Genomic DNA, 18,180 nt, shown 5'->3' on the forward strand with positions numbered 1-18,180 from the left:
TATAAAGTTTTTATTTCATCAGTAATTTATTGTGGTGCAAAAGCAAAATTGTAAGGAACAAAATAGTCTAACAGGAGGGATAGAGAAACAGGTAATATAAAATTATTTCTAGTCATTATCATCTGTCTGCTGGAGTTCTCTTCCTTGTTATCCCGGTCAGATTAGATCAGGAACAGCTGCAGTAAATACAGAAGCTAGATTTTTCCTTAGGCCGGATCTCTTTGAGACTTTTCTTTCTTTGCAAAGTGATTACTAGCTGCAGAGCACCAAAGTCCTTATTTTATTTGTTGTCTACGGCCAGGCCAGTGGTACATCACTCAGAGAAAGCATCGCTTGTACCATGGAATTGGGGCAGTTCGTTCTTGGTGCACCAGGGGTATTAACCAGAAATATAAGTGAGGGTTGGATGCCAAACCAAAGTAATTTTCAGCAGAAGCTGAGACTTCGGTGCCCTAAGTCATTCTGAAAACCTAAGTTGTACCCTGATAATTAGGATGGAGTGAAGGTAGAAGAGGTGGCGCGGTTGCTGCCTATAGAGATGTGTTCTTGATGTTGGGATAAAACAAGGATAAACAGGTTGATACCGTATAAGGGGCATTTTTCCCCTCTCCCCTGCCTTCTTGATTTATTGCCGACACATTTCTACCCGTTAAGCCATCTATAGTGCCTGCCCCTGTGAATTTGCAGTAAGTCCTGTGGAAGGCTGTTTCCTCAACAGCCATTACCAAAAGCACGAAGAACGTTAAAGAGCAGATGCCTTCGCCTAAGCAGAAGGAACTCTGCTGAACAGCTTTCTGATTGAGGAAATTTGACGTCAATAGCTTCAATTGATCTTATTCAAGTCTTCTGTGTTTTTGAAGAAAGCATCAATAAGTTATTTGAGTCGTGGAAGTTCTTGGCATAAAGACTTCTGGGTGAATCAGGCAAATGAGACATTGAAAGCTAAACAGGTGGAACGGAGGGAGTTGAAAAAAAAACTAAATGAATGAGATGTTTTTTGGAGAAAGAAGCTTGAATTGTTGTTGTTGTTGAGGAGTGGAGGCCACTGCGAGGGGTACGGTGAGAGCAGCTAATGATGATCTCAGTAGCAGTGTCTTGGGGAAGGCAGAATGACAGAGTGGTAGGTGTTAGGGAGGACATTGTGAGACGGAGCTAAAGGTGATTCACTAGAGATGTCAGGGAAGAAGTGGTGAAATTGTACATAGCTGGCATGTTTTGATGGAAGGGATTGAGGCTAATGCTGAGGCTCTTGGCCTGTTTATTGCTCATAAAGAATAAGGGAGTCTGGAGAAGGCCCCATTACGAGCTATTCAGGTCATGTTAAGGTTGAGGCAGACCAGAAGCCTGGGTTGGATAGAGTTTTCGTGGAGACTTTTCCCAAAGCATATTTCATCTGAGCTCTCCTTTTAACACAGTGCTTGATTTTACAAGCAGAAATGAGAACAAAGAAATAAACTCTTTAAAATCAAGCTTATCAGGCCAGATTTCAGTGTTAGCAGTATTGGCATCTGCTACTGTATTTATATTTGAAGTTAAAATCTTGGCCCTTAGCCTGTGAGCAGCTTTTTATGACCATTCTGGATACAGTTCAGAGCTATGCTAAGTGGTTCCATTTGAAAGACATTTTTCAATTACAAAAAAAACAATTTTGGGAAGAGGTTCTCTTCAGAAGTACTTGTTGAAATTCCATTTATGCAGCCTGGCGTGGTTGCTTTGGTTATGTTGCTAAAGCTCTTGTGAAACCAAACCAACTCCCTGGCAAATATGTTAGTACTGCATAAGGAAAGCAGGAGCTGAATCTGAGTCGAACCTTTGGAGATATATATGGGACTCAGAGAGAGTTTGGATATGAAAGCGGAGCCTGGTCTTTCCCTTCAGTAGCTGCTGCAGTCAGAATCTCAATCCTGAGCACCTCAAGCTTCTGAGAAAATTTAGAACCGGATGTCAACCCTGTCTTAAAGCAAATGTCATTTAATGAAACTACATGAATTCACAGCTTTAACTTAAAGGCAGCAGATCTGAAGACTCGCTTACAGTCGGAAGAAAGAATAGTCACAGTAAAAGTATCATCTAATGGAAATGTCAAATTAATTTAATCATAGAGGTTATTAAATGTTAATAACAAACATTAACTGTATTATGGAATCAGTTATGCGCCTGGAGAATCCAGATGAAAGAGATCTGCGTCCCTGGGAATAGAATCACGGGAGTACAATGGCATATTTAAAACAAAAGTTCTCCCAGCGTGGAGGAACACAACCTAACCCACAGCTTCCGTGTACAGAAAATAAGTTCCTGGGATTCTGCCCTATGATCATTCTGCCTTGTTTACCAGAGAAGAATGTTTAGTGCCTTTGTGTATCAGTGAAGAACAAAGGCAAAGACTGGCGGGTTCTTTGGCTAGGTGTGGCTGGTAACTCTGTCCCACCGCGCAGCCTAAGCTTCTCTGGCACCGGTACCTGGGTCTGTGTGCTGTCCCAAAACACGTGGCACTGCAAGAATAAGGTTTGTGTTTTGACAATGAAAATTGCATATTTTAATAGCTCAGGTTCCTCACAGGACAATGTCAGTACACTATTAATAACCAACTTCCTAATTAAGAGGCATTTAAAATTTGCATGGAGCAACGGAATTTGTAAGTGATATTCGGTATGACCATTTTTTGTCCTGTCAGAATAGTCATTTAGGTGATTAGTAATCCATGAGGTCACAGAAGCCTAGTTGTGTTAATATGCTGGTTAGAAAACTAAATGAAAAAGATTATTTTAGAAATCATAAAAAGAACATGTAACTCAAAAAAAAAAAGGGGGCAAACCAATGGTTCAAGTGGGAAACGTGTCAGAAAAAGAGCAGGTTTTGTGTGGGGGCTGGAAGAGGGGAAACGATATGTTTTAGCCTGATGAATGGAGTGATGGGTGAGTAACTGGAAACCAGGGCTTGGAATGGGACCTGTTTAGGCATGGGTGAGAAGATGAAGAACAAGGAGTGTAGACCAAAGAACTGGACTGATGTAAAAGATGAAAAGGACACAGAAGAACCATGATACACTGAGAACAACTCCTGCAGGTAGATGCAGAGCTTCAGTACAAGAAGAAGGAAAATGATTGATGGAGAAGGAGAAGAGCTATTAGAGCACAGCTTACATTTTCAAAGAAAGGGAGAACAGAGCGGTATTCGCCGGGAGGTTTTTTGGGTAAACTGGAAGGAGACAGGAAGGTTGCGGAAAATTACATATTCAGATATGAAAGATAGGCATTGGGACTTGCATTTGATTCTTCTGAGATCTTACAAGCTAGAATTACCTCCTATCACTGCGGGTTTGCCAGAATATAAAAGTAGAAAAAGCAGTGAGAAAAGATAATACAATGGTGGAGAAGACTGCAGTCTTCACCCTTTTGGAGACCATGACAGTCTAAATCTTAGCTGAAGGCATCCAGCAAATGAAGGTGGATGCCTTTATTTGACAGGGTTGCTTTGGAAACACGGATTTAAATGAAAATAATTCAAACTATCAGTGCTTATGCAGTCCTAGGAAAGGGAAGGATTGGACTTAGGAAGCCCTACCTCCACAGTTTTAGTGTGTAACTGGCTCTGCAAGCACAGGAAAGAGCAACTAACATCTCTAAGCAATCGGTAGCATTGCAAATGGCAAGTTCACGGAAAAGGACCACAGTTCAAGACACATTTTATATCTTAACCTGATATATGAGAGACTACTTGGGTCTTGTAGGACATTCTTATTTTGGAACCTGTTACACATCATGGAGTGAGGCTTTGAAAGAGCAGTGAGTTCACAGGGTCTGAGACAAACTCATTCAGACTTGACCTATTCTGGCTTCTCAGGCAAGGGATGAATAATCCATAAAGAATTAAAAATATTTTTTGGCTGTGAATAAAAGCAGTAATGTACCCGTCAGTCCAGGACAACAAGTGAAAAACAATTCATGTATTTCAGACACTTAAAGCACAGGAGATGCCACAAAACAGTCAAAAGTGTTAACCCCGCTTAAAACCTTGGCAGGGAGCACTGTAAGGAGCTGCATTTCAAGTACCATAAATCTGCGAAATGTCTAATGTATCCTACTATGCGCTTGTTTTGTTTTTTAACTATCACTTAGCTGTAGTATTACAAGATATTTTGTGTATACCTGAAACCATAAGAACTATATTAACTCAGGATTCCTTTTCAACGCTCTCTAGCTACGTCCCATTACCCCACCATAGATTTTTATTGGATGCTATCCAGTGATTCAGTATTAGTGTCATAAATGCCGTTATGACATACGACATTTGTTATACTCGACAGCAGCGTTCATTACTGTAAGCAACAGCAGCCAGACTGCATTTCCTTAGAACGGTTAGCCATTACGTGCCGAGAGGTGAGAGTAATTTGGCAGCCGGTGGGAGCGGAGCAGCCCGAGGAAGCGACGCTGCGTGTTATCTCCCGTGCTTCAACTGATGCCTTGTGGTGCACGTGTAGCCAGGAGATGTGCCGTTGACTTACAGCGGTAAACACTTCTGTTGTTATGTATGATGTTTTTAATAATGCCTAGAGGCTCCACTGGGCAAGCTGCGAGAGTTCCTGCCCCAGTCGGTCTACGGGGATGAGCTGAGCAAAGCGGCGTCACCGCGCTCCGTTGCAGATGGGGAGCTGAGGCACAGGGAAGTTAAACGCCGTGGATTGTCAGGGAGTAAGGCAGTTACTGGAACTGATCTCCAAACGTGTCCTGCCTCTGCCTCGGCCACATGTCTGTTGATTCTCCACTAATACTCTCGCAGGGTGCTCATGGATTTGTGCATATAAAAGTTATTAGGTTCCTACAGCAAATGTTCTGTGGCAATTAAAGTACTAAAGACCTAAATTTTTGTTCCATTTGCTGTGAATAGAAACTCTTGGAGCATCAATACAGTCACTTAAAGCTACATAAATATCCAGCTATGGTTTCTGGCGGCTTACCTGACTCATACCACCTGGAAATATATGCTTTGCTTATCCCACTCTTAGTTCTTGCAATGGGGTTTCCTAAATCCATCGACCGTGTGGCTTCTGTGGAGCCACGCCACACCGTGTGATTGATTTGCCTAATAGTAATAGCAAAGACTGGTACATCTCAGGGCAGCACCCTGATCTGGGGGATACTAAATCCTTTTTACCAGCTTTAATTTTTTTTTTTTTAATACAAAGTGGAATGCTAGAACAGGAGAGACTCAAAAAGGCCTCTCCCAGGATAATTATTAGCTCAGGAGCTAGTTTGTTCGGCTGTACTGAGGGACAACAGCAGAGCAGGAATACAGATACCCTCCTTCCTGTGAAGTCACTGCCATAAACACTTAAAGGCCGTTGACTGTTCTGGTCTGATTTACTCTCGTCGTTCTTCTCTCGGTTTCATTTCAATATTGAATCAATGGAGTTTTGCATTACGGAAAACTTGCTGCCCACCGAGCTCATCTGCCACATTAGTATACCTACAGGCAAAATGGTCTGGGTGTGGAAGGCTTATTTTAAGCAGCTGAGTTTCACCTACGCCTGTCACTGAATAATCATTACGCCTACTATAGCCCTCCTCTCAAAAAAAAAAAAAAAAAAGAAGTCGTCACAGAAGAAAGTTTAAGGAAAAAAAAATGTAAGGCTTCATTTTACAAATATAACTCCATGGGTAAGTGAGCCAGCTAACCTCTGTGATAGATTTATGCCAGCAGCATTTTCTAGCATGGGACTCCAAGGGCATAAAAGTCAGGATTTCATAGTAGTATAAGGCTGGTGATTAAAGCGTGCGTGATGGTAGTCACAGTAACAGCGCTGAACGGGGGAGCACCCGCCTTTCTCCTAGGTGTTCTGACAGCCTGATATTAAAGACCTGCAAGTGTCAGAAGATGTAGGAAATCAACTGGCCTCTTTGACAGGTTTTGCAGCATAGTGTTTGTGCTGTCAAGGCAGTGAATATGACAGCCCTGAGAAATGACAGTAATAGGAACGTTTAGGTAAGGGAACAAGCCTAATAGAGATGCTGCTGTTGACAATAACATGCTTATGTTAAAAGTAGACTCTTTGTTTGAGCTTTTACTTGGAGAAGGTTTTATTAAGCCTGTTTTTCTACTTCTGTTTTTTTTGTTTTGTTTTCAGAGTCTTCCTCTGTGTGTGTCTGTTTTTACTAGCAAGGTAAAATACTATTTAGTTGTAATGTGGAAGAAAGATACAAGTCATTCCATAATACTCTGTTTCACTCAAATTATCATGATAGTGTAGGCAATGCCTGAATGCTGCATTGATTAGTATTAAAAATCACCATTTTTTTATCCTGATAAGTTTATGAACGGACAAAAGAAACCAACTCAGTAGTTGGGAGAGCTGAAGCTAGAGAATATTAAGGCTGGCATTGAATCCATCTATTTGGCTACCTAAAAATGAGGTAATTTGTTCAAGTTAGTCATGGGGCTACCTCTGGAGTGAACGGCAAGTGGGGACCTGCAGAGCACATTTTACTCCACTCACCTCTTTTCAGGCACCAGAGAAAATGCCCAGACAGCTACGATAGACGGGGCACGGAACAGTCAGGAGGGTGACCTCAGGCTACGCTGCAGGCACACACACCGCACAAGCCAGGCTTTCCCAGCCGCCTCAGCACTGCTTCAGCCGCCTCTGCATCAGCCTTCCCCCCCAGGGAGCCGGGCGTAGGGAAGGATTTTGCTTGACAAAAAACAGAATCCACACACATTAGATCATCCTCTAAGCTTGAAATAATAATGACAACAACAAACGAGTTTTAAGGACAAAACAGAAGTGTTCCCTCATCTTACTTGCTTAGAAAAGACTGATGAGTGCAAGAAGCATCAGGGATCAACAGTGCTAACCCAGAGCTTCTGCTCTGATCTGGGCTCCTAAGGACACCGAATTTCTCTTTACGGAGCATGTTCAGAGATAAAACATTTAGGCAGAACTTTGTGAGGTAAAGCAAGATAAGTATTCTCTTTCCTCAAAAGTGCTTTCTCTCCAAAGTAGTAGTTTTCATGACTCCTGCTTGAACTCTAGAAGTAAACTAAAGTTTGGCTTCCAGGTCTGCGGAACCATGGGCAAACCCAAAAGGGTCTGAGTCCACCTTCCTCTCAGGCTTTGATTACCTGCAGTGGTTACGAGCTGTGGTGTAAGGGCTGGCTCTTGGGGTCGAGAGATTTGTATAAAACAGGAAATGCTAATTACAGTCCGTTCCAATAAGCTTAGAAATACAGCAGAGACAAGTCCATTATCTCAGAGTTATTAGGGTTACAAGAGGTTGACAGTGCACACGATCTGCTTTGCTACCAAATGCTGCTTAAATTATGTTTTGTTGCATGAGGGTTGCACCAAATGATCAAGACTTGGGTTTAATAGAGGTCACCGCCTCTGTAAGTCAGACTTTCAACGGTATTTAAGCACCTGGAGATGCATACAGGTGCCTCGTTACATTTTCAGAAGCTCTGGTATACACAGGTCTGCCGGCAGTGCAAATTAGGGGGTTTCTTTTGAAATTTTCTTTGAGGTGCCTGTTTGCAAGTTTTGAGTGGGATTTAATCTCAGCCTGCCTCAGCCGTCTGCAAATGAGCTGTGTAGGGTCCCTCCGTAGCCAGCACAGCGGCGATCACCCGCCACAGCTCTCGGAAAGAGGTGGGGTGAGTTCCTTTGAAAAGGAAGTTTTTCTCCCTCGTAGCTGCAGAAGGAGCCCAGATGAACCAACAGCTCGTCTCGGGATGGCAAGGTTAGACGAGATGAATCCCGCTCTGTGTCAAAAAACGATTACGCATCTGGTCATTCCTTTAGAGTTAATGGAAAGGATGATGCATATGCTGTCCAAGGGAAAAATAAATCATTGTTCACATCCCGGTCTCATCTTCTGTAACACAAGCATATCCATCTTCTCGTTTGAGAAAGGAAGGAGGGTCAAAGCGGCTTTAACTGAATGACTGCAGGCATCTGAAAATAGAGAGTGGGGAAGAGAGAAAGAATAGAATATGAATAAAAAGGTTATCTTCTGTTCCCTGAATACTTTTAAAATGTTTCCATTAGTCAGAGCTATGTTTCTGCATACCTGGAATTTTTTTGGTCTTTATACATTGCTCAGCTTCACTGAATTCTTAAAAATGAGACATACTGATGCCTTAAAATACATACAGCTGCAGTCTAGTGGGAAGTTCAGAAGAAAGCATGTTTTTGCACCCAAATCTATATTCAGGGACCTCACTTACAGCAGAAACTAGAATAAATTTCAATTTGTGGTGACAGCAGTTTTGCTGTGACTTAATTTTTCTAACTTAACCCATCAGTAAGTTTTATTTTTCTTAATGAAAATTTTTATTTAACATAAGTGCGACTTTTTTCCCTCTCAGACTCTTAAAACACCAGGAAACTAGCTAATGTATTATGGAGATAATATTACAGACAGTACAGTACTTGATATGCTGCTTTCAATATATAAGTTTAACAGAAGAGAAAACCTTGCTCTTCATAGTAAGATTTTAGTGTGAACTTTAACCATGCTCTGGAGCATTTGCCATCACAGAAAAAGTCTTTCAGAAAGTTTCTTTACAAGCAGAGCTTCAGCTTGGCAACTTCTGCAAGTAATTTTATGGTGATTTGTTCCTTTTTGAAGATCGTGAGATGATACTGATCTTTACTCTCTTCCTCCATTGCTTTCCCCTCATGCAACATTTTAAAATTTGACGTTTTTGTCGTGTCGTTGCCCTGGGCAGCACAAGCACGACTACAGCAACAACGGTACTGATGTCACCTTCTCTGAAGTTTCTCAGCCAACAAGTGTTGAGGAGGTTATTGCTCTGCCGAGGCTCCAGGCAGCTCCCCGCTGACGCAGTCTTGCTGGACACATCCCCCTTTAATGGCGATATAAAAACCAAACATTGCCTTTTGGGATTTTTGATTTTGGAAGAGCTCGGTGGGACTGAGGTCCCACACGCGATAGCTGTCCAAGGGGTTTTGCCAGAAAGCCATCTGCCTTGTTCCTCATCTGTTTTTTATCCTCAAGGTAGATTCACTTGGAAACGTAGACCTACATGTGTGCCCACATATGGATATTATAGGTAACCCTGAAAGCTAGACAAATGTGTTCCTACTGTATGCAAAAAATATTCTTCTTTGGTAGAAATTTTCATTTTAACAACTCCAGTCCAGGACAGAAGATGGAGACTGTTGTTCTTTTATTCTAGTTATTATTTTTTAATATATTCAGGCATGCTTCCGTAACACATCCAGAAACGTTTTGACATCTTGAAGACTCTGCTCCAGAAGTTTCTGCTTCAATACTTTCTGGTTTGTTTTGAAACTATTTTGAAAACGCAAATGCTACCAAAATGCCAACTAAAATCTGATATAAACAAGCTCAAGTCCAACTGAAAGGTAGCTTTACGCTAAGTCTGGGTCTAGAAATCCTTATAAAAAGGCTTTAAGTTCTTTTATATGAGGATTTTCTTCTATCAGATAAATGCCGCCTTTTGCTCTGAGTAACTTTCTGATGATTTGTTAGTTGAAGAAGGATTTGTTGAGTTCTGAGAGCTGTTTAAGCTCTGGAAATAATGCCCCTTCATCTAGGTCACATTTTCCACACAGTAAGAAGTTAAGAGAAGTCCTCTTTTCCCGTTGGCCAAACGTTACTCCACACCTTTACTCTTTTGAGGGAAATGCATAAGGCCATACCCTGCCGCACACTCACGTCTCACCCAGGACCAATCTCTATACACAGACTTTTTAAGAGAATAACTGAATTTCTGTTAACACACTGCCTGGGTAATTTGAGTTTTTCGGTGTTCCGGGGGAATAGCTTTCCACTTTTGTAAATGTCTGTTGAACAACTTGTCTAAGAAACTTCTCTGCACTTACTTTTCTGTTATTATCTTCTTGTAATATGTGGGTCTAGGAAACTTGCATTATATCACCCCTGCTCAGCTGCCTTTCTCTTTAAAAGGTCTAACTGTTAATGTACTGCTAAAAGCCAAGTAACAGTGAATTTGTTCATTATAAGACCTTGTGCTGTAACTCATTATTGCAATAATGAATCTGTTTGTGATGCCCTGATCCTGTCATCATTTAAGCACATGATTACACCCAATTGAATGACTTCACATGCATAAGGTGAGTCACGAGTTTAAGCGCACACTGAGATGAGCTAATTTTCCCTAAGATACTTTGCCAAATCTTTGTCTATTTAAATACTTCTGAGAAAGGAAAAAAAAGTCATCACAGTGGAGAATGACAAAAGGATTTTATTTTGGTACCAATACATTAAAAACCTGTATCAGCAGACTGTCGGACCTCTTCTCTCGTTCCAGGCTTACCTTTTGGTCTCCATTAGTGGGAATATTTGGTAAATTGCCGCAAGTGAATTACAACCCACTCAAGAGTATTCTTCTATGCCCTCTCCCATGAAAGATGTAAACAAACACAGTGGGAAGACAAAGGGAGGGAGGGGATTGCCATCATTTCCAAGACAAGACCATTTAGGACGTTTTATTCACTTTCGAGAATGAAGGACTTACAACAATGTCAAAAAAGTGCATTCCTAAGCAAAACATAGTGTACATTTGGAAGACGAGAAATAATTGCTGTGTTTGTTGAAAGCTGTTTATAGAATGAAAAAAATGTGCAACATCTATCGTATGGTGAAGTCAGCTGCTTGGTAAACAACGTTCTCCTTGGTGTGACAGCAATGAAGAATTTTATCTACAGCCACTGCAATCATAGTTCGCAGCATCTGTTAAGCATGTTATTTACTCTTATTTAGGTGAGCACACTATCATTTGCATGAAGAACCCTAGGTTGTAGTGTTTGGCAACCTTCCCATGCGCCTTCCTACCCCCCGCAGAAAGGTTCCTCATGATTAAAGTTTTGTCTAATTTCACACCGCGTAAAAACTGTGGGCCAGATCACGAGCTGGTGTAAAGCAGCTCGGTGCTCTCCTCCCATTTCCCAGGTAAGGGTGCGAGCCCATCCAGTTCACGTTCCTCTGCCGCACGGGTGGGGCCAGCTCAGAAGCTGGAGGCCATAGAGCCGCTGCCAGGCCACGCTGTGTCCGGGCTGAGAAGCAAGTCGTATCGGCTGGGGGGTGCGGCAGAACATCTGTACGCTCTAGTTGTGCTCTGTACACCCGAACTAGCATTGTACAGGGAGCGGTACCTGGCACCGCTACGTGGGGCAGTGCACAGGCGTGACTTAGACCCAAGTCCTCTCCTGCTGCCAGGATGCCCATAAAACATTTAACTATGGGAAGGCAGTGCGATCATGGCTAATTAAGTTTATAATTGCCTATAGCCTTGTTCTCCCTCGTCTGTTTGCTGTATTTCTTGTTGTGGTTGGTTGTTTTGTAATTATTCTTGGACTGCAGATAACTCAAGGCAGGAACTGGGTGGAGGGGTTGACTTTTAGCCACGGCCTGAGAGGTGCCCTGTTCCTAGGAGACCCTCTAGGTTGAGTGATTGTCATGATGATGCAACCGGTTGCAGCTCTGATAATGACAAAAGATCTTAATTCAGAGGGAATGTAATCTGTTAGGGCTGTGTGATTTATATCATTATCATGAAGAGGGATTCCTTTTAAAAAGGGAACAGGAAGGAAAATATGTTCGTTACGATGTGTTACGTAAGGAATTAGTAGCCTTGGTAAAGAAGGCTTCAAAAAGCCCCTCCTCTTAAAATATATTGTATTGACAAACAGTCGTGCCAAAATTAAGTTAAATTACATTTTGCCTATTCCTGAATAGAGTTTAAAAGTTCTGAGTAATGACATTGGTTGAACCATTAATGTAAGTCCTTAAAATATAAGTAGTTGCTTGATGCTTTCCACTTTGGGGCATCTTTCTTTAAAAAAAACACACAACAAAACCAGATGCTGCTCTACGTGCATAGGAGAAATCAATGGATGGGATCAATATTCTCTCCACAGGTAATAAATGCTGAGAAGCATTTCTGTCTATCTAAATTGATCCTAGAGAATTCTTTAAATTGGTTCTGACGTGTATAAAAATCATTTCCCTATTGATCAAAGCTTTTCTTTCTTTCTTTCTTTGATATGTTATTTCATCTCTGCCATCGGTAATGGTCTCAGGCTTCTTTATGTAGTTATGATAAACAGAATTTCTTAAATCCGTGCAAGATTATAATTTTAATGAAACAAGAAATAACTGGGTTGGTGTCTTTGAAGATGAATACTTTGCATATGGTTAGGCAATGCAAGTATTTTTAAATGGGGCAAGTTACTACATCTGAATTATTTACACGAAAGTCTAAAATAACTGCCGTACTTTTTATTAGAAGCAGTTGTCCAAACCCAGCACCTCGACTAGTCCGTTCGCTCTGGGAGTAAGAGCTGGTGGAACAGGCAAGAGATTGTTCGATCTTTCACTGTCCTTGTGCTGCTCTGTATCTGAGCAAAGGAGTTAATGTTAGCTGCTGAGTCTATGGGAAGAAATTATTCTAAGATAACAGAGAGTGCTGGTTATCAGTATGAATGTCTCAGCCTAATATGCTACAGTAAGTTGTGGAGTTTGCGACTTCTGTTACAATACTATTTTATTAATATTTAGGCTGCTAGATTAGAAACATTAAGTACTTGTCTGCTAAACCAGAAATTTTCAGAGTATTCGATAATTGAATGTTACGTAATTTGTAAATTAATTCACCTGAAGAAAAGTGTAATGCTTTAACGTGTCAGCAAAGGGCTCGCTGATGGGGATCGCTGGCGGTGGCTCGTTCGGACTCAGCAGGGTGCGTACGTAGCACGTCTGCAACGCGAGCGGGCTGCGCTGGGGCGAGGCGGGCAGGTGAGGTCTGTTGGGTGCTCGCTCTGAAGAGGGCTCTGTTTCCAACCGTTTGAGAGATCAGCTGCTTGACAGCCTTTACAGTTGTGACTTGTTTCAAGATGAAATCTTAAGGCTTTGACCAACATAATTTATTGACTGTCGGAGCCCAATACCGGTAAACCGGTCTGCTTTTAGGCTCTCCCAGTCCAAAGGTGTCCCTGTTTCCAGCCGTTTGAACGCATAAACCAGTAAAGGAGTACTTAATGTTGTCTTGGCAAGGTTTCACTCAAAATTCACTTTACAAAGAAGATGGTAATCGTGGCTGTGATTTCTGTTAGGCTCTTATGGAACATAAATTGTCAAACTGGCTTTTGACAAGTACAGGTTTTGTTCCCTCTACCCCAAGTAATGTGGTTCTATCAACCCGGCAAATTCATCATGTCTAGTTTGGGCTTCTGAAGAAATGCAGTGACAAATGAGATTGCTTCAATATACCAGTACAACTTTAAATTTATCCACCAGTTCAAATTAGGAGATGGTTTTCATATTGTATTCACATGAGTGGCTTTGGTTTTGTTAGTATTTGCATAGCGAGGTTCCTTGTGGGTGAGAAAAAGCGCGTCGCTTGCTCACATGTAAATAACTGAGCTTCACCGAATGCAGTAACTTTGACTTTAAGCTCACATGTTTAGGTCAATGTGCAGACTCCAGTGAAATTACTTCTTCTTTTTTGCCAGATTCTTGCTTTTCACACTTTATGGCTATGGCCTTTCTTAGGCCTGTAACTGTATGTACATTTGGAAAATTTACAGGGCTGGATTTCCATAGAAGATAATTCATTTCAATTACCCCATTCTCCAAAGTGGGGTACATGTCTTAAAAGTAATGGCATCTTTTGAGGTACTGATTGATGTTAGGGTTCAGTCCTGGTCTCAAAACAATGTAGGGATACGGTTTTAGTATCAGGAATAATTTTTCTAGAAGGGCATGGGTGATTTTTATTGTTTTATTAAGTACAAATGTATTTCCAGCCCAAACAACAGCACTGCATTTGTAATTAATCAATGCCTAAACCCAAGAGCAGTGCCAGTCTGGAAGTGGCGGCCTGGCAAGGTAGCGCGCGTGAGATGAGGAGCAGTTTTTTCTCTGGAGGACGCCGGGACTGGCAACCTACAGCGGTAGCTGACTCGGATGCCGGAGGGAAAAGGGCGCTGAAGTGCGCCGACCCCTCAGAGGAAGTTCGGTTTTGTCCAAGAAGAAAGGCGACTGTTAGAAATAGCATGTCCCATACTGCGCTGCTTCTGACAGCTCCGGCTGCCCCGGGTTAGCTGGGATTCGGGCTGGCATTTAATGGGAACTCCGTGTTTTACCCGCACCACCTGGGGGGTCGTTCGGGGTCTGGCTCGGCTCTGGCTTTCTCTGTGGGTCTCCAGGGAGGGAAGCGGGGGCTGAGTGAAGACTGCAGTTTGTATATGGAGAAAGCAGGATCAGCCAAGTACATTTTAGTGTGCACATAGTTTTTCTGGGGTAAGCGTGACCGCTCGTGGCGATTCCTTGCACAGAAGTTGTTTATAGCTTTCATTGCCTTTGCTGCCTTTCTCTCTCTACCTTTTCTAACTCACTGCATCCTTTTTGAAGCGAGTGACCAGATGGTCAGAGCTTATGCTATTCTAAGGACATAATAGAGGTACATCAGAAAAATGAGTACCTATGTTCTAGCAATGGGCAACGGCAAATTAGCGATAATTAGTACAAAGGCTGCTACCGTAGGGTCTCTTTGTCATGGCAATGTGCTTTGTCATCACTCCTGTCTGCCAGCTTGAAGAAGAAGGATGAGCTCAGGACTGGCGTGGGGCCAGCCAGAGCAAAGCTTCATTTCAGCTCCCCGTGTTGCCCATCTCGGAGCTGCACCAGCAGATCTGGAGCTGGTTCTTTGGAAGCCTCATGAGATGGAGGTCTAGAGGCCGTGAGATCTAGAGGTCTGACTCTTGGAGGCTTTGCATCTTCTAAGCAGAAACTGTTCATTTCAGTGCAAATCAGTGTGACTGATGAGTTCAGCGAGTTTGTGTAGACCAGCTCCACCTGGCAGTTTGGCCAAAGGTATGAAGAAAAGTTTATCTCCAGGCTTTTATCTTCCTCTGAGTGCTGAATCAAAGTGCCTTTGTTAGTGCACAAGTAAGTATCCTTCATAAAAACAGAGCTTTGCGTGACAATTATGTAATAGGTTTTGTTTGCTTTCCTAATTGGAGAACGTTTTGAAAGAGCAATAAACCACAATTTGTTCCCTCTTTCCGAAACGAAACATCTCCTTTTGGAAAGAGGGAGTAAATTTACATTATAATGAGCAAATTGTTATGAGTGCATAGATCAGTGTTGACATAAAGGGTGACGGAAACGAGATGTTCTCATTTTGAGTGTTCGCCTCCCCTTTCCCTCTCGCATGCGTTTGCCTGCGCACCCTGCTGCTACCCAGCAAGGAGGTTGCTGCACTCACAGTCAACGACAGTAACACATCGTAACTCGGCTAACAAAAATTCATATGAACTGACTCATTCTTCACCGGGGCTGCCTCGTACACCTAAACCCAGTCCCCGGCGAGCACTAGCGGTGAAGGCACGTGCAGTTTACTGTAGCACCTCTTAGCTAGTTGGGTTTTGTTGTCCCTCTCTATTTTCCTGTTGGTTTTGTCATTTCCCAGTACTGTCAGAATATTGGCATGGACTGACCGGAAGGAGTCCTGTTGTTTTGATTCAGGTGTATGACTAAATAAAAATAGCGAAGAGCTTAGAAAAACGCACCATCGGGGTCTGCTCCTGCCCTGCTGCCAAAGCTGGGGGGCGTGAATTAGACACTGAAGCTGCTGGTGGTGGTTATCGGTCTGTCCTGCCCTTACTTTCTGGAAGTCAACTGCAGTCATCCAAATCTTTCTCCTTTCCGTCCCTCTCTCTTTTTAACGAATGGATTCGTTACTGGTTTTAAGAAGCTGGAAGTGACATTAACCCCCTGCCCAGCTGTTGCAGTGTCAGGGCTCCAGGCGAAATGGCATTTGTTTGGCTCCTGGAGAAGTCATCCCAACGATTGCCTGGAGAGTCTGGCTGCAAGTGAAATCCATATGCAATGCTTCTGTCAGCAAAGACTTGCTGGAAGAGAGTTTATAATAAATATTCACATCTGCTGCTTTGGACACTCTAATCCATCCTACAGATCTTTGCTGTGTCAGGCTTTGTTCTAGATGAAGAAGCCGGGTGGTTATAAAGGTTTGCAAATAGGGCATATTTATCATGGTTAGTGCTACTTTCTAGCTCCCTTTCTTGCACAAATGTCCATGACCACGCTGAGCGTAGCTTGTGATTAAATATTCTCAATGCATTTGTAAGATGTTTTAGACTATGTGTTTTCTGTGATAAATGGAGAAAATGGCAGTTGTTTACGTTCTGGGCTGTCAGATGAAGCCAACAGCTCTCGATGAGCAGAGCGGAGAACGTCATTGTTATGAATTAGTTGGAATGGAGGAACAATAGATTCCCTGGATAAACTATGTATCACATAGGCACGCCCAAGGCCCTACGGCTTGCATATTATTAAAATTGGGACAGAGTCCTCCTTACTAACTCCTCTTGGGCAATATGTGCCCATTGGCTACTTGGCGAATAACCTGAATGACTAAAAACAGTAAAATATCTCTTGTTTTTTCATAATCTTCCCAAAAATTATGACCTCTGTGCCAGATTGACTTTGTCAGTGTCAATCTTAACTATTCCTCTGCTGGTGATGTCTTTGCTTTCCAGAGAGAAAGTCCTGATACAGTAAGAGCTGTAATCATTTGGAGGGTACATTGAACTTGCTCCTCATAGAAGAAGGTGTCTGACCAAAAGCATGACTGGCAGTACAGTGATCCCGTTGTGGGGAGGGCCGTGTCAGCTGTGAAACAGATGTATTGATCCTTTTCTTTTTTTTTCTTTTTTTCTTTTTTTTTCTTCTTTTTTCTTTTTTTTCTTTTTTTTTTTCTTTTTTTTTCTTTTTTTTTTTTTGCCTTTTTTTTTTTTTTTTTTTTTTCTTTAAAAACTCATTATAATTAATTTCTAAAAGGGGGGAGTCTTTAGCTGGTGGCTGGATAAGTAAAAGGTGCTTCAAACATCTCACTTACCGACTGTTACCTCTGCTTTTATTTAAGCCGGAAGGTAATAAACTTATCAACACATCCTGCCTCACTGAGAGTGATGAAAACGGAGTCCGTTTGGTTCATAAACAAACACAGGGAACCTGGGAACTCCTTAGAGCCTTCTTCAGGTTTTCTTTAATTATTTCTACTGTTAGACCCAATTCTATACCAACAATTTCATTATGGTTATTTTTTCCATAAGGATACAAAGGGAGCAAGGCACTCAGTCCAGTTAGGTGCCTGACCTCCCTGAAATTCACTTAAAAACCTGCATCTTCATTTCTTACAGTGCTGCACAAGAGAAGCAGCGTTAAGGCATGGTCTGATGCTGATACCTCCAGGTATCAGAAGAGCATCTACTTCTCCGGTGCTCAGGATGTGTGTCAGAAACTGGCCCTGAACAGTTGTATCCAAATATAAGTAAAATAGGCATGCTCCTACATGCCCGGTCTCCAGATTCACTTAATCACTCCAAAATCCAATCTCATTATTGTTGATCCATCCAACTTTCTGATAATTTATCTCAGAAAACGGGAGTCTGCAAAACGTGGGTGTCTTTAAAGCGACGCTCTCAAAACTTCCAGTGCCTCTCTCCCCCTTTGCCTTTGCAAACCTCGGTAACTGCCCTTTGAATTTCAGGGCGTCTCGTGGCTCTGGCGAGCAGCGATGGATCCGTTAAGGTTCTGCAACTTGACGTTGGGCAGCTCTCCAGCCTGCGGGGCCACGGCGGCGAAGCGCACGGCGTTACCTTCCATCGCAAGGCAGGGCAGCTGCTTTCCGGGGGCGCCGGCGGTACGGTTTGTCTCTGGAACCGAGGACCGGCACGCTGCTTAACGTAACCTTAATCTCAAGGCGTTACGGAAAAAAATGGTCTGACCACACAGCAGCGAGGGCTTAGTGAAGTGTTTTCCTAGTTAATGTTTGCAGTGGGAATAATCGCCCGAATGAAGTAGTATTCTGCATTTTATCCAAATAAAAACCCCAATTTCTCCCTCTTTCTGTTGACACTGTCTTTTCCCCAGCACCAAGAATCTCTCTCGGCGGTTTCTGGAGAAATAGCTTTACAATGACGCCTAATGACAGAGCAGACGAATTGCAAGGAGATTGATTTTTAACGTACCACAACACGGGAGCCGAGAGCTGGGCGCCCCTTCCCCAGGGCCAGCCCGTGGGAAGATGTGAACTTTTAACAACGCAGCGATGGGGGATTTTTTTTATTTCATTTTTTAATATTTTTTC

The 18,180-nt window shown here is 42.5% G+C and overlaps 1 protein-coding gene across 1 annotated transcript in view; it reads left to right on the forward strand.

Annotated features, from left to right (window-relative positions):
- LOC104617020 (sperm-associated antigen 16 protein-like) overlaps positions 1-17,776 on the forward strand; it is a gene marked incomplete at both ends in the record, with an annotated part of 347,595 nt that extends 329,819 nt beyond the window's left edge. The window contains one exon of the mRNA XM_010282229.1: positions 17,581-17,776. Coding sequence (XP_010280531.1) covers positions 17,581-17,776 — 196 coding nt within the window. The remainder of the gene's footprint in view (positions 1-17,580) is intronic.
- Positions 17,777-18,180: the final 404 nt, after the last annotated feature.

The sequence above is a fragment of the Phaethon lepturus genome, unplaced genomic scaffold (genome assembly GCF_000687285.1).
Source record: "Phaethon lepturus isolate BGI_N335 unplaced genomic scaffold, ASM68728v1 scaffold1382, whole genome shotgun sequence".
NCBI classification, from domain to species: Eukaryota; Metazoa; Chordata; class Aves; order Phaethontiformes; family Phaethontidae; genus Phaethon; species Phaethon lepturus.